Genomic DNA, 17,482 nt, shown 5'->3' with positions numbered 1-17,482 from the left:
GAATCTTTCAGTCCATACATGCAAAAACATTACTGGACACTTTCTTTATGAAAGGGGCTATTCAAGACTTTGCTAAAAAGACTTCCTGCTGCCACATGAAGCTTATATTCTAAAAAGGAAAGAAGGGAAAAACAAATATATCTATATCTATATATATATATATATATATCATGTCATGTTATGATAACCTTTCTAAAGAAGAATAAAGTAAAATAAGGGTACAGGCCAGGATTCTGGAAACTTTTACTGTAAATAACCAGACAGTAAATATTTTGTGTTTTGTGAGCCATATCATCTTTGACTCAACTACTCAATTCTGTCATGATAGCACAGAAGCAAAGAGATGATACTTAAATGCACCACCTTGACTGTGTTCCAAAAAAAGCATTTTTTTCAAAACAGGAAGTGGTTTTGACCTATTTGGCCCATGGGCCATATTTTGCTCACTCTAGATATGTACATCAGTGGTGAGAATGTAACATTTTTATAAAGTGGTCAGGGAAGATTTTTTTGATGAGGTATTGAGCAATTCCTGGGTTCCCCTCTCATGTGTGATCATTACAATTTGCTATGATTGTAACTTTGATTACTGAAACAAATACTTGATTTTGCCTTTGCCTAGCATCTATTCCTTCTCTTGTTAACAATATTCTGGTTTTCCCTTGGAGATTGTTCTGTTTCACTCACTGTCAGTCCAACCTCAGCTCTAGCATTTGGGATAGGACCCAGCCCTCACTAACCTGCAGATTCCAGCATCTTGGTTTCAATGACTAGGCACATAGCCCCAGTGGTTGAATTTTTGTTAGGAAGATAAACACTCTATGCTCACCAGCGAAGCTGAGGACAGAATATAGCTTGGAAAGCAGAGCAGGGACATGGTAAGAGAAAAAAAAGACAGAAGCAGTTTTGGTCTCATCCTATGAACCACTGAATCCAGCTTGCAGCCAACTACCTGAGGGCTTTTTAATAAGATGAACCAGTAAAACTTTCCAGTTCTCACTCTGGGTTGGATTTATATTACTTGCAGCCAAGTGAGTCCTGAATGATAAACTATCCCATTCACCAGGCCAGTCTTCTCCCTGTATCTCCCCCACCCATCATCTGTACTCAAGAACTAGTTCAAATGTCCCTGGTTACCAGTTTAAAATTCTAAACTCTCTCCTGCCCTCCCCTGCTGGATTATACAGGTCCTCTGTTCTATCCCCCTCCCCCTTTAGGCAGCTGGTTTCCTTCCTGAGCTCACAGAAACCTGTCAGTTTGTCTCATCTCTTTAGACAGAGATCTAGTGGCATCCATCCTTGAATCTCTGTGGCACCAGTAACAGTAATTCAGAGACACCACATACACATACCTACATATACATATGTTATATAAATGTACATATGTCTGATAGACACACACTGATTTAATGAATGAATATTATCACTAAGAATATCCTTGGTTCCTCTTATCATAATCATCAGTTTGCCAGGGTGCAATAGAGAGTTTTATCATCTGAGTAGTCCAAAAAAGTTAAGCATCAGGCCACATTTAAATTTCTATAAATTTTATGCTAATTTAAATGGCTTTAGATTTAATTAAAAATGTTTTTCACTTGATAATAATGTAACTCAGATAATTAGCATCAAGTGGCATCTAGAGGACATAATGAAAAAACTAATCTAGAGTATAAATAGACCTAATTAACAATTAGAATAGCACTTTATGATTATGCTTTGTTTATAAATGCTATAATGCCCGATTCATTGTTCAATGAAATCGGTCATTAATGAAAACCAAAGTCACGCTTTCCCTGGCGTTGCTATGAAGATGTCTCTTAGATGCCCTGGCTTTTTATTGCCTATATTCTTGCTGCTTTTAAAAGACCACTTTTATCCAATATTTAATAACTGTGTTCTCTAATGAAAGATAAACTCTATCATGCCTCATCTTGAATACTAATTTTACACCTTTGGGGTCATTAAATGAATGGACCTGATTACAAACTATTTTTTTTTTTTTTTGTGCTAGACCTAAGTAGCTCATAATGAGGTGGGAGAAAGGATTAAAATGGATAGGCAGGAAACTTGAGCTCCTTTAAGTTCAGATCTGTGTGTAGCGGGGCTGAGAAAATACCTACAAAAGCCAGGCCTCATCAAGGACAAGCCAACTCCTTGGTAAGCAGAGAAAAAAAGAAATAACTGATAATGAGACATCTCGTGTTTGGTACCCAGGCACACACCACATAAATAAATAAATAAATAAATAAATAAATAAATAAAACAAAGACACGGTGATATAATCAGACCAGAGAACATGTGAAAAGTTCGTGGGCACTGAGTGTCTTACTCAGGATTGGGTGGGGAGCTCACTTTCTTAACCCTGTAGATTCACAAAAATCCTTAGATAATAGTCGCTCTCCAGGATCCTTTGCTTGGTATCCCTCTCCTTTGGAAACCTTGCTTTCTTTCTATTACTCTAATAAATCCTGTTACTTTGATCTCAACTTGTATCTGTGGATTTCATTCTTCCAATTCAAAGACAAAGAACCCAACCCCATGCTCCATGCTACAGAAACTTCAAGAAATGCATCAACATTGGTGTTTGTACAAAGAATGAAATAAAAATCAGACCTTGAACAAAGGTGGACCCATAAGGAGAATTAGTCCAGTGGCCCTGGAGAGGCAGGGCGTTTGTGGGATTCCTAATGAAGTAGAAGGGATGCACAGAAGTCCACATAAGGTGGGCAGGTTCAGGCTGCTGGGAATTTGGAGCTAGGATTAAGAGGACAGTTCTGGGCTAATAAAATAAAGACTCTGGGATCATTTGAAATGAGAACACTTATATTCATAAGCTCAACATTACCTGCCCACAGGAAAAATGGTTTTGACCCTGGCCCTGTCCAGGGGATCCATTAATCCAAACTCACCTCATGCATGAGAGCCCTTAGAAGTTTCAAGTCAATTTCTTTTGTGAACCCCCAAGAAATGAAATGTAGGATTTCAGTCTGGATCGGCTTCTGGAAGCCCAAGTGGGCCCAGAGAAGCCATTACCAACAAAGCAAGAGTCGGAATGTATTGAGTGCTGACCTGGGTGCCACACTCAGGGGTACACACCCAGTGCTCCTCATGCCACTAAGTTCTCCAACAATGCCAAGGTCCAGATGTCACAGAGAGGGGAAAGGGTGCCGAGAAAGCAGAAGCAACTTATACAGCCACAGCTACCAAATGACAGAGACCAGGATTGCAGGACAGAGTGAATTACAAAAGCTGTGCTCAGCGACTCAATGGCATAGATCTCGCAGGAACGACAGGCATATACAGGTCAGCAAGTGCAGCCTGCTCACATTGATGTCCCTGCACTGCCACGGGAGGCTGTATGTTTCCAGATGATTGAACCATTCTGCATGAAGAATGGCTTCCAGGTCCCTGGCCATGCTCTTTGAGGTCTCTTGAATGTGCTCTAGGTTGAGTGTGGTTATCTAGAAGTGTATGTATGAGTGTATGAATGTATGTGTATGTATACATATATGTGTGTGTGTGTGTGTGTGTGTGTATGTGTGTGTGTTGCTGGGAATGAACTCAGGGACCTGCACATGTTAAAAGCACACTTTACCACTGACCTATATAATCCAAGGCTGGAGAAGAGTTTTAGAAAATATTCGGAACCAATGCATCCCAGATACATTATCTTTTTGGTTCCCTATTGCTTATTCCTATGAACTAAAATAATTCTGTCTATAATATTTACTTATACTTCTTGCTCTACTCATTCTTTTCTTTTTTCTTTCTTTATCCTTCTTCTGTGTTTTAGATGAGTGGTAATTCAAGCTTAGAGAGAAAAGTAGACTTGAATTGGATAACTCAGAGCCTGAGAGGCTGAGCAAGATTTCAAACCAAGAAACAGGCTTCCAGAGTCAAACTTCTCCAGAGTTGTGCAGCCTGACAACTCACAAAGACAAAACTTCTCATTAAGCTCAAAACGAAATTGCCTAAGCTTCTCGTTCCACACCATATGGCTGAGTCCCAGCTGACAGGAAGCTCATTTCTGCAGCACCCTTGGCTCATTTCACCAAGTAGGTTGATGCAAGATTTGTGGGGTGGACATTTCCAAATCTTTTTCACACTGGTAGCAACAGTGAAGTTTATTTTGATGCTTTTCTTCTTCATTTTTACATAAGAAAAGCAAATTCTCCTAATGATGGAGAGAGACAGGCTTTATCATGTATCATTCTCTAAGCAAACTATGACAAATAAGCACAAACCACAACAAAATATCCACCTGCATTGAAGTGACCCCAAGCTACAATCATATTCCAATATTGTCTAAGTAGCTGTGGGGCAGGGGGAATCTGTAAATGAGTTTTGTACAGAGTTTTGTACAACAAGATTTTGTACAATAAAGGTTTTGTGCAATAAGATTAAGCCAAAGTACTTGGACATTTAAAGTTATTCAGCAACTGTTTTTGCAAAGACAGATTTTAATGTAGTGAGGTGACTCAGAAAGCACCAAGCAACTAATGGGAAGTTGTCAAACCCACTTTTCCAAAGTGATCCTGGTGTGAGATAGTGTCACTTCTCTCCCTGGACAATTATTTTAGAACTAGTAACGTAAAGTCCTCTGGAACAAGGGGACCACCTGAAAATTTGTGCTCTCCTGCCTCACCTACAATTAATGTGAAAAAAATGTCATTTTTACAAACAGAGAAAAACACCAATTGTGAGAGTGGAGAAGGTCTTAGACTAATATATCGTGTGTGAGAAATGCCTTGAGGCTGGGGTCCGAGGGCAGGATTTGTACTCAGGTCCTAATTCTTACTGGCACTTGGTCTTGGGCAAATTTATTCACCTTTTCAAGATCTAGCTTCCTCATTTGAAAATGGTTTAATGAGAGGAGTCAGCAAAGAATGGTGCCTTCAAGTAAAGCGCTCTGCATACAAAGCAGCAGGCAGGGGATGCTGGCTCTCATGAGTCTAACTATGGCTCACCTCTCCTATGATTCAACCCCTTTCTGGGACCTGAAATATAGGCATGACAATGATATCACAAGGCAATTTATTAGGTCTAAATTTAATAATGCATACAAAGCATTGCACCAAGATCATAGCAAGTGGTCCAGAGAATTGTTTTGAAAGATAATCTACTTAACAGGTTTTAAAAATTAGTTCTAAGCAGTCCATACAAAGGGGGGAAAGAATGAAACTACACAGATAAGATTCCCATATCTGACCTCTCTGCCCCAAATCCTTGGTGATATTCCAGAGCAATCTTGCTCTTTTATCTTTCTTATTTACCGGGGCTATATATGAAATTTTGTTCAGTTTCTGTCCCAGAAAACATTGTTTGGAAACTTCTCCAGGAAACTCTCATGTTACAGATTAGAATGGGCCCTGAAAGAAAGGCATCGGATCTAAGTGACACCTGCTGAGCCACGGGCCAGGAACTAGATTCCCTAGCCTCACTGCCTCTCCTCTCATCAGCCCCTATGAACGGCCAGTTACACTTCTGAATCTACTGAGCTGATGGTGCTGAAGTTGAGACTGTGAGAGCAGAGAATAATGGGGCTAGTATAAGCGACAGGGACAATAATCCAGCAAAGTTGGAGAGAAGAGAGTCGGGATGGAATGTGAGTGTTAGACTAGGCACTTGAAACCAGCCATGTCTGAGAGGCTGGTGGAATAGCCAGTCTAAGAGGAAGATCTAGCTGTCAGAGCTGGAGATCTGAGTCATCCAACAAGGACATTAGATGTGAATGTGTATTTTACAAGAGAGAGAGAGAGAGAGAAAAGGAAAGAGAGCGAGCATGCAAACACAAGTGTGCATGCTAGCTCATGCAAAAACAGATTGACTGAGGGCTGAAGTGATAGCCAGGAGGATGAAAGTCATGGAACTGAAAGATGCGGAGGGCAAATAATGATGCAGGGAAGAAGTAATTTCAACTAGAAAGAACTTAGAATAATAATAATTTAAGATAACAATAGCTAGCACTTACTGAGTACTTGATGTTTTAGTCAACATATTACATATACTATTTTATTCAATCTCTCCAACAATCTGGAAAGATCAATATTTCTGCTGAGCCAACTGAATAGATTAAACAGGTACAGAGAGTTGAAACCACAAGCATAAGGTCATAGAGGTAGTAAAAGACAGAGATGGAGTTAAAAATCACAAAGGGTTCATCTCAGAGCTTGAGCTAGGAACCACCATGCTACACTGAGTATTATGGAACAGAAGAAGGGAAAACAGTAGGTATTCACAGTGGCCCAAACACCAGCAATCAGTGACTGAGTCCTATTGTGCACAGGCACTGTGTTAAGTGCATGGAACATGGTCTCATTTAACCCTGCCCACGACTTGATATGCCAAATGTTCTTAACCTAGTGGAGCAGAAAAGGAAACTGGCTCAGTGATTTCAGGAACTTGCCCAAAGACACACAACTCGTAGGTGCCAGCAGGGGTTAAAAGCCAGGTCCACTCCAATATGAGCACCCCTACCAAGCTGGGCTATTCCCAGTGTATAGTCATAGAACAATCATTTGTTGTATGTTCCCAATTCAATGATTCCCAAAGTGGCATAACAGGAAAGTTTGCAAATATTTTAACAATAAACTTGCAGGTTCTTCCACCTTAGCTTATAATCCATTATGTCAGAGATGGATCTACGGACCTCAACTTTTCAAGTTTCCCATATGATTCTTAATTTACAACCAGGTTTACAGATCACTGTATCATGTATACAATCTTTTTTTTTTTATATCCTGGAGAATTAACAGATGGATGCTTTACCACTGAGCCACATCCCTAGCCCTTTTTATTTTTTGTGTTGAGAAGGGGGTCTTACTAAGTTGCTGAGGTGGGCCTCCTGAGTCACTAGGATTATAGGCATGAATCACCCTGCCTGGCTCACCATGTATACAGTCTTGACTACTTCAGGCAAAACTGTCAGTTTGTAAGGACAGCATATACTCTACTATCATTTTTGGACTGACCACCCATCCAAGTCAAAGCTCAGAGCTGGAAGATACGCCAAGATGACGTCATGGAATGAGAAACTTTCACCAGGGGGCCAGGCTCTAGGGAGATTCAACTGCCTCACTGTAAAAGAATCCAGCAAATTGGCCTTGTTTCCTTTTTTGGACACCAATTTGCTTAGTTTGGACTGATGTAACAAAGTACCACAGACTGGCTGGCTTACAACACCAGTACTGGAGGCTGAGGACTGAGATTAGGTCTCAGCCTGTTTGGGTTCTGGTGAGGGCCCCCTTCGACTGTCAGCTTCTCATTGTAACCTCATATGGCAAGAGAGAGGGAGCACGAGAGCACACAGGAGTAGCTCTTCATTCCCTCCTATGGGCACTACATAAGTACAATGCATAAAGGTTCCACTCTGAAGACCTAATAAACTTACAAAGGCACCACCTCCAAATACTGTCACATTGGGGTATACATATTTTGTAGGGACAAAATATGTATACGTTTGATCCATGGTACCATTTCAGTTTTACTTTAAAATATGTATGGTTTTATCAAGAGCTCTGTAATGTTTGGAATAATCAATTAAAAGAAAATGTATGGCAGCATCAAACCAATTACATGTTGAAAATTTCCTTACCTAAAACTCTTAATCTCTCAGCTCCTACTACCACCTCATTGTCATCTGCAGAGAAGAGCAATTTCCCAGAAACAGTTTTTACTTCAAACTTTTTGCCGTAAGCTTCTACAGCTTTTGGACCTAAGAGAGGGAGGAAGAAAAGGAAGAAGTATGTTAGTTTCACTGCAATTTGACTGCTTTTCATAGAACATATGCATCTGACAAAATTGTGTTGGACTTTAATGTTAAGTGGATTGGTTTTCAGAAACCAAGCGTGAAAATCAGCCTATTGACCTGAGTCATCTCTTGTCAATTACGTTTAATGATGGGTTCTCAGGCTATAATTTTAAAGACCATCACATCCTCCTTCCAAACTAATGCTCAGATGAAATTTTCTCTCAGCGAACCACCAAATCAGTGGCAGAGTTGTAGATTCTTGGTTGAATATGTCAAGGCCCAAGAGGCTTACCCCCTCTTAAGTTGATCATCCACCTTCAGCTGCCCTAATGTTCAAAAGGGCCCCTTTAAATTTAGCTGAAATCTGCCTCCTTTTGTAGCCTTGACCCAGTGGCTGTGTGTGAACTAAGACAAGTCTATTTCCTCACTAGATAGATCATTTCCTGGCAGAGATGGCTATAAAATATTGTAATTAATTGCTTTAGAAATTGTCGAATCTTTCATGCCAGAAAGTCATTCAATAAAAAATAAATTTTGAGTTTATTATATGACAACAGAGGCTATTCTTGAGGGTGGGGTATCTGCAATAGTACGTAGGGAAGACTCGCTCCTGATCCCATGTATCTGCCTGCTGATGGGCAAATATTGATACAAGTTTAACAATCTGCTAACCAACAAACAAAAATTTGCAGAGAGTTTTAGGTACTATACAAAAACAAGTTCACATGCCAGAATTTCTAAAAGGAAAACATTTCAGTCCATCTGAGCTGGATCTCCCAGGTAGCTCTCATAAAACATCTGAATAATCCCGTGGTGGTGTGTTCATCCTCATGGAACCTAGTTCTGATCAAAAGGAATTTATCTTTTGGTCTTTGAACTCCTATAGTAAAATTTGGTGGTAGTGTCCAAAAATCTTGTATTTTCCCCCAAATGCCTAGGAGATTCGGGTGTGGCATTTTTGCTGCTGTCTAGGTAGTGTTCATTAGACTATTACTTCATAACATGTAGCAAAGACAGGGTGGGTCCTCAGTGCCTAACAGCCAAAGACCCATGAAGAACACACCTGGAGGTGAACTAGCTCCATTTCTTATTCACTGCAGGGAGGTGAAGGTGTGTGGTGGGTAACCACGAGGCATCTTGTTAAACAGCTGCTAGGACTCTTAGGTTTTAGCCTCGTGTTAGGTTATTTTCAGGAAAAGTTAAGAAAGCAAGACAGATTAAATCCTTTCAGAAGGGCGACTAACGTTAGGACAGGTATCTTAATAAATCTTATCTAGAAGTAGGAAAGCCCAGAGCAATGCTAAAATGGCCACAAATAAAGAAACCTCAGTTGATCACAGTCACTAGGATGAGGGATATTTGGTCTTTTGGTTTGAGAATGGTTGTTATGTTTTTGTCTGCATTCAGTTGTCTTGGCTTTTGTGTGCATGTGTTTTGTCTGATCTGGATTCATCACGGCCATGAAATGTCCCTGTCTGAAGATTACTCTCTGAAATTATTCATGCTCAGGAAGGGGAGCAATGAAACCTGACAAATAGTGTCAGGTCAGCCCTTGGGCATCTGAGGCAGCTTTGCTCTTGGTCAAGAATATTGGAACAGGAATCAAGAGGCATGAATTATGTACCAATGCTCTCAAATTTTTTGGTGCTGTGACTTTGGATAAGTCACTTGATCTTTGTGAATCTTGGTGTCTGCATCTATAAAACGACTATCAGGAGGGCTCAGGGTGGGGTAGCTCAGTGGTAGAGTGCTTGCTTGCTTATTATGCACAAGATCCTGGATTCAATCTTCAGTACCATTAGAAAAAGAAAATAATGAATACCAACGATCTTCTCTCTGTATCTCATAGAATCATAGAAAGTTGGAAAGGATCAAATAATATAGAATTCAGAAAAAGAACTCCGTAGGTGGAAAAATGCTATGAAATGTGAAGGCTGTTCATGTAGTTCCCGTGGTCATCTCTATCACCATTACCAGTTTTCGACTGCAGTGGTGGTGATGCATTGAAAATAATGAATGATGAAGCCTCTCGGGGCACTTTCCTCATTCACATAATCATATCAATTTGGCAGACAATCATCTCTTACAAGTGCATCCACGGCTGGCCCCCTGATGCACAAAGAAGGGACATTGGAAAGGCTCTTTAATGTTTCAGAGATGGAAACGGCGGAGATTGTACAGAATTTCCAAGCAGCCTGGGTCCTGGGTGTCATCTTATGAGCTCGACTGCATGTGGTAGGTGAGGAGAGCCGGCAGTGAAGACCTGGTGAGCTCTCCCAAGGGCCCCCAGGGAGCCAATGGCAGACCTGAGTCTGGAATCTAGCTCTCAGAGTTGTTCCACGGCAGAAGAACATGTCTGATTGTCCAGAAAGGAGAAGAGGACTGGGTAACATGTCCAAAATAGCAAGGAGATGGGATTCATGAAGAAGAGAGAAAGCAGAAAAGCAGAGATGATACCAGAGGGGGATCTTAAAGGGACAGAGATATGGAGTGAAGGATGTGAATTAAGGATGTCTGTAGCGGCTAAGATGTAGCTCTCTTCTTGACTGCATCTTCAAGAAAACTGTTGCTTGTCAATACTTTAGGGACATTACCATTTTGGGAGGCTGGGGATGAGAATGTCATGAAGTATTAATGATGAACGAATGACTTCAGGATGGGCAGAGGGTTAGTGCAGTTTGCCCATTTTGGATCTAGTCACATGGCAAAGTGAGGGCATTCCAGGGGGACACAAATGCTTGGACTTGGCCTCTGTGGACCTGCACAAGATGATCCAAACTGGCTGCCTGGGGAGATAAGAGTCCTTTCCTGTGTATGGACTAAGATTACTCTGACTCATTAAACATCTGGAGACTTACAGGGGAATGCATTCAAGAGACCCTAGCAATCAGAAAGTACAAAGCACAGTAAAGTTATCTTGCCTTTTGGGGCTTCATAGAACACAAAATGGAATTTACCCAAGGCCAGAACCATTTGGATATCTAACACTCCATAATTGGGATTTAAGCCCAAACCCCACAGAGTAACTGCTGGCTCAGTGGTGCAGACGGCTTGCCCTTTGTAGATCTTCCCTGGGGCTGCCAGACTTCCTGGACATGGCTGGAATCTTAAAACAGGACTCCAGAGGGAAATGCAAATGGAGGGGGGACAGTTCTGGAGTTTCCTTGGTGAGCCCATTGTTTCTCTTGAGATGAAAAAAAAAAATCACTCTTTATACTGTGAAACTAATCTTCAGTTAATCCGCCTTTGTCTGACAGTCTATGGGTGAAGTGCCTTCTACTGAACAGGGTGGAGAATTGGAATCCATCAGGATTTATCCACAGTCTCCAAGTCAAGCCTCTGCCACAAATCTGGGAGTTGAAAAGGATGGGGGGGGCATTCAGCTGAAAATTCCTCCCCCATCTCCCTTGACACTGGGACCTATCTACACTGACACCTGAGGGTACAGAGACAACCCCACCACTTTCCTCCTTGCAGCATTGTGGGTCAAATATACACTTGCCGTCTATCTTGGGAACTTAACTATCACTGAAAGCATCGTTTCATGCAAAGAGATTACCTGAAATTTTTAAGATTAGAACATCTAAAGAACTTTTGAGATCTTTTTTTCAGGAACACAGGATGTTTGAATCCTCAGGATTGCCTAAGTAGACCTCATTGCTTGGAAGGCAGGGACTTTCCAATAAGGTAGCATCCTTTCCAGTAAGCACGCCGCCCAGCATAACTGGACTAAGGTATGGCTGCTGAAACAGTGCTCTCTACTGTGTGCATAAATGTAACATCGTAAATGGAGAAGCATAGAGGAAAACCCCTACATATATGGGTGTGCATATGTTTGTATTTAAATTATAATTCCGTCTATACATCTATTATCCTCTGTAGAACTCATCTTGAAAACTTCTGTTACCCAGTGTTAGTAAAATGAGATGGGCAAAAACATTCTAACTCTCTTGAGCCTCACCATAAGAGTTAGTGATAGGTGTCTTTTAATTCCTGGGAGGGCTTAATTTGGGACTAGGACACAGAAAAACAAGACTACTGAAGGGGTGAAAGAAAAATAGAGAAAGAGGAGAAAAAAGAAAGGAGGGAGGAAAAAAAGGGGGGCCAGAGGAGGGGGGGAAGGAGAAAAGAAAAAAAAGGGAGGAAGGGAAAAACATGAAAGAGGAGAGGTAGGGTGAGAGATGGTGGGCAAGAAGAAACAGGTGAGAGTGGATGAGCCAGAGAAAGAATGGAAGTCAAAGAGCCTGGGCAAAGAAGGGAGGGGAGGAGAGGAGGACAGCAATGGAGAGAAGGTGGAAGGAGAGAAAAGGGGAGAGCGAGGGGAAGAGAGAGAGACTGTTTTGCTGAATAATAGTTATTTGGGCAGTTTCAGCTTTATCAAAACAAAATCTCTCAAGTAAGCCAAATCTCCCTCTGCAAATAAATGGCAAATGATCAACAGGCTAAATAGGGTCCTTTTGAAGGAAGGAATCTGGGAGCTGAGGTTGGATTTATTTCCCTCCTGGAGGCAGTTTTCACACATGCCGCTTAAATCATTGCTTACCGAAGCTGTTTATTTAATTATTTAGCACGCTGACTGAAGGCCAGATGTTGTATAAGCACGGCCAGCCAGCAATGGCACTGCATGCTGGAACAACATGTTTGTGGATTACAGGCTCTGTGTGCGGCAGTCCCTGAGACCAGGAATGGATGGTCCTCGATGGTCCAAGTCACCTAGTGGTTATGAATCTCTTGACATCCATCTTCAGTTTTCCCTGGGACAGAGAGTGGGGCTCTCTCCCAACAGGAAAAGACTCTGGGCATAAAAGCACCTGTTTCCCTGTGGTTTTGTTTATGAGCCAGGCTCCAGAAATTTTAGTCACGGTAATGTTTCAGGGCATTTGGGCAACTGGCTTCTCAAAATATCCATCTGGATACTTTTTTCTCGGCCCTGAAGCCAAACAAATGGCATTTTTGAAGGAAGTATAACCATCCCATTCAGATAAGCACCCCTTCTCCCCTTCTGGTGTGGGGGTGCATGGTGCCTCTCTGTTCATGGTTGCCTCTCACCTATGGAGCATGCAGCATGCACACCACTCAACATTTTAAGCGACCATGAGGCCCATGCTTAGCATTACAGTCATTCCTGTGAATAATCAATCCTTGTTTAAATTTGAGGAATGTGCAGCTTCAGACCCAGTGGGTGCTTTCCACAGCTGTTAGGATCAGATCTCCTATATTAAAAAGAACCACACAAACATTTCCAATGGCTACATCTGCATCTTGCAATTGAGTTATGTTCAAAGTCAGCACATATAGGAAATATGGCATAGATTCAAACTATCATTAAAAGTCCCTTTTAAAACCCATAAAGCACGGCGCATGGCTTTGTGCACACTCTGCTCTCCCAATCAATCTAACACAGCCAGTGTTTCCTCCAGCTTCAGAGTGGGGAGCTTTTCTTGGTTGAGCAGCAGGACAAGCAGCTGGCTTGTATTTAGGGGCCCCAGCCTGCAAAAAAAAAAAAAAAATAGCTTCTCCCCCTAAGCAACTATCATTGGATTTCCCGAGTTAAAATATGACTAGTCCTTTAGGAGACTGATGGAATATATCTTATGTTTTCCTTTCTTGACACAGTCAATGTGTTAGCCAACCTTCTTTCCAAGTTCATGGGATGCTTTATTTGACCTTCAAGTGTATGTTCTCTGAGTGCCTAGCATGGATCTGGCTTTTCTAAGTTCTTTCTCTTCTTACCTGTGATCAGCTGAGTTAGCACTTTAGTCTGATCATTGAGAATGTTCACTGTCACGTTTCTGGCAGATTTGAAGTAGAGGGCATTACCCTATAATAAGAAAACAAAGGAAACACATGAAAATGGAAGTTTTTTTTTTTTTTTTTTTTTTTTTACCTCAAAGAACTATAATCTCAGTTTTCCAAGGAGCTGAACCGGTTTTAGCCAAGTTCCAACCAATGCGTGTTATTTGAAAACTCCAACAAATGTTTAATGGTCCCACACACTTGATAATTAAAAGACATACATTCAACATAGAATTCCCCCAGAGGCAGGTGTATGCATGTACACACACAACACTGGTTTCTCTAGAAAACACACACAAGCATGGTGCTATAGTTGAATCAGAGACAATTAGGACACAGAAACCTTTAGATCTTATTGCAGATATAAGCTATCTTTTGTGGACAGAAAAAAATCAGGAATAATCTCTTAACTATGTCCTTTCTAGCTTACAGTTTCAGCAAAAGAATAATGAAGAATCCTTAAAAGAGAACAGATAGCTGCAGTGAAATACCCAAGGTCTTCCCCTTGGGCATGTACACCAGCTGTGGGAATCCCATGAACTTGTTTGCAACACATGCATACAAAACCTGGGAGATCTCAACTTTCTGAATAAATCTTTTCCCATTCTTCCTTTCCTCTTTTCCAGATTACTTTTCCTCCAGGTACTCTGTGCCATTATCCACTTCCCTCTTCATCAAAACAACTTAGTTGTTTTGGTGCAAAAATATTCCTAAACAGTACACAGATAAAGGGGCATGGCTACATTCCAAGTAAACGTCATTCATAGACCATGACATTTCAATTTCACTTCATTTAAATTTTATGTTTAAAATCTAATATATTCTTAATGTGTTGTGATGTATTAATTTTCCTCTGTTTTATTCCCTCCACTGGTCATCTAAAAATGAAAAATCCATTTTTACTTTGATGGAAATACATGGACAGATGGAGGGTTAGACATAGCTCAAATGCTGTTATTTGCTAATCTTGCATTTAGTTTTCTTTTATACTAATGCTCGTCCACATTGTCTAGTTGTCATTGGAAAAAAATGAATCTGGTAGTCATTTCTGTCTTTTCAAACATGGCACACACCTGCCGGAAACTCTGTAGTATTCAATACTCAGTATTGAGTCTGTCCAAATGCATGGAACCATTGTCCTACCAGAGAGGTGAAACTTAGCCATTACCTTCAAGGTCTTAGTTTCTAATGGGGACAAGTATACCAGCCAGAGAACCAGTAGGGAACTACAATGTATTTGGAGGGCTTTCCCAAAGGGTGGGATTCTTTGCAACTTGGGCCTGGGGAGTGGAAAGACTTCCTAGAGAAGTAGGCATTTGCACTGGTTACTGAAGAGAGCAAGGCTATGCTTTACCAAGTTGAAATGAAGAACAAAGTTCACAAAAGTAAGTATAGGCTCTTTCCTCTTAATATTGGTGAGGCTGATTAGCAAATCCAACTTAGAACCAGTAGACGGAGAGTAGCAGACTGTGAGCTAAGACAGCTGGTTCCAAGGGCTGAGATCATTTTCACAAGAGGAGGAGAGGGGATGGAGTGGCAACAATGGTATACTGACAGCCTGGATCTGTGGTCATTCTCAACTTAGGCTTTCTGCTAAAATGGACAACCAATACCCATGACTCACTCAGGACCTGAGTAACCAGTTACCTTTGGGTGAGAACTATTGACATAGTGTTGGAGAAAGAGACAAGGAATTTTGATCACTGATCCAGTGCACTCTCCCACCATGGCTTAAAATTTCATTCCCCCAGATAAAAAAAAGGTTTCTCTAGCCAGATGTGGTGGCACACACCTGTAATCCCAGTGGTTCAGGAGGCTGAGGCAGGAGGATCTCAAGTTCAAAGCCAGCCTCAGCCACTGAGCAATTCCCTAAACATCTTAGCAAGACCTGATTCACAATAAAGAATAAAAAGGGCCAAGGAAGTGGCTCAGTGGTTGAGTGCCCCTGAGTTCAGTCCTACTTCAAAAAATAAATCAATATAGATAAATTGTTTTTAATTGGGTCAAGAAAGAAGTACATTTACTCAAATCTTGTCTTTTGTTTTCTGTTGATAAGGAAACAAATATTAGTCTAAAATAATTTCTTCATCATTTTTTTCTGAGTCTGCTTAGCAATTCAACTTAAAGCTTCAAAGCAGTTCTTTTTAATTTTTTGTGTAATTTTTAATTATACATGACAGTAGAATATATTTTGATATATCATACATACATGGAGTATAACTTCCCATTTTTGTGTTTGTACATGACGTGGAATTACATGGATCATGTATCCATAACAAACATAGGAAAGTTATGTCTGATTCATTCTAGTGTTTTTCTTATTCCCGCCTTCCCTTTATTCCCTTTTTCTGATCTAGTGAACTTCTATTCCTCCCTCCTCACTGCTTAATGTGAGTTAGCATCTGCATATCAGAGAGAACATTCAGCCTTTTGTTTTTTGGGATTGACTTATTTCATTTAGCCTGATAGTCTCCAGTTTCATCCATTTACCAGCAAATGCCATAATTTTATTCTTTATGGCTGAATAATATTTCATTGTGTGTATGAACCATATTTTTTTTATCCATTCATCTGTTGAAGGGCACCTAGGTTGGTTCCATAGCTTAGCTATTGTGAGTTGAGCTGCTAGAAACATTGATGTGGCTGCATCACTATAGTATACTGACTTTAAGTCCTTTGGTTATATGCTGAGGAGTTGGATAACTGGGTCAAATGATGTTTTCTGAGTCATCTCCATACTGCCTTCCAGGGTGGTTGCACCAATTTCAATTTGCAGTCCCCCAGCAATGTATGAGAGATCCTCCTTCCCCAAATCCTTACCAAACCTTTACTATTATTTGTGTTCTTAATAATTGCCATTCTGATTGGAGTGAGATAAAATATTAGTGTAGTTATAATCTGAATTTCTCTAATTGCTAGAGATGTTGAACATTTTTTCATATATTTGTCGACTGATCATATTTATTCTTCTATAAAGTGTCTGTTCAGTTCCTTTGCCCATTTATTAATTGGGTTTTTTTTTTTGGTGTTAAGTTTTTGCTTCCAAAGAATTCTGATGAAGTATGGATTCATGATCTAGAACTTGAAACCTGGAAAGGAGTTATGTTTTCAGGAGTTAATTCACTAAAGTTCCTCTTCATGTATCCATCAGCTTTACACTTCAGAGAGAAAAATGGCCTGAAATCAGGGAACTGGCTAAATCTCCTGCCACCAGCTACTGTGTGACCCTGCTGAAATCAGCTCAGTCTTCTGTGTCCCAATCTTTGCATTTTCCACCATCATCCCCAGTATCATTGTCAAGTTCATCACTGCCTTGACTGAGCACTCTGTGGGCCAGGTGTGCAATAGGAGATCCAGAGTCCAACTACTTCCAATCCCAACTTTACCACTTGGGAGTGGACATTAAGCAAGTTACATAATTGTTCCAGTCCTAAAAAAAAAAAAAATTTGGTGCAAAATTAGTTATCAAATCACCAAAATACACTTAATACTGAAATTATTAAGGTTCCCAGATAAAATTATTCAAAGACAAGTGATTCCAGATGTGATTATGAATGATGCATGCATGTGGTCCAGTGCTGGGCATACATGAAGTCCTCAGTAATTTTTAGGGCAAAGAAAGGAGGAGAAAAAGGGAAGTAGTAAAGGAGATAAGGCGGAGAGAGGAAAAGGGAAAAGAGAAGGAAGAGGAAAAAGGCAGGAGAGGAGGGAAAAGGAGGCATGAAATACAGCGGGAGAGATGGAGAGTACGGAGAATGATCTTACTTCTGTCCCTAATTTCCCCAACCCATCAGTAGGGCAAATCAAGGGTTTTCTCCATTTCCAACATTCTGTTTTTATATTTCAAAGGTTTTCCTACATCCAGTTCGCTTACCACCATCCTTCAAATCTCAGTCTCTCCCAATACTATCTGCCTGTCCTTACAACTATTTAAGTA

General features: G+C 40.7%; 1 protein-coding gene across 1 annotated transcript in view; it reads right to left on the bottom strand.

The window, feature by feature from the left end:
- The window catches only part of Sgcd (sarcoglycan delta), a 388,785-nt gene that overhangs the window by 129,731 nt on the left and 241,572 nt on the right, over window positions 1-17,482 (bottom strand). Inside the window, exons 4-5 of the mRNA XM_026388348.2 lie at window positions 13,483-13,570; window positions 7,594-7,713 (exon numbers count right to left, since the gene is read on the bottom strand). Of these exons, the coding sequence (XP_026244133.1) occupies window positions 7,594-7,713; window positions 13,483-13,570 (208 nt within the window). The remainder of the gene's footprint in view (window positions 1-7,593; window positions 7,714-13,482; window positions 13,571-17,482) is intronic.

Source organism: Urocitellus parryii, chromosome 1 (genome assembly GCF_045843805.1).
Source record: "Urocitellus parryii isolate mUroPar1 chromosome 1, mUroPar1.hap1, whole genome shotgun sequence".
NCBI lineage: Eukaryota > Metazoa > Chordata > Mammalia > Rodentia > Sciuridae > Urocitellus > Urocitellus parryii.
The sequence above is the reverse complement of the archived record's forward strand: the minus strand, read 5'-3'. Positions and strand labels throughout refer to the sequence as shown.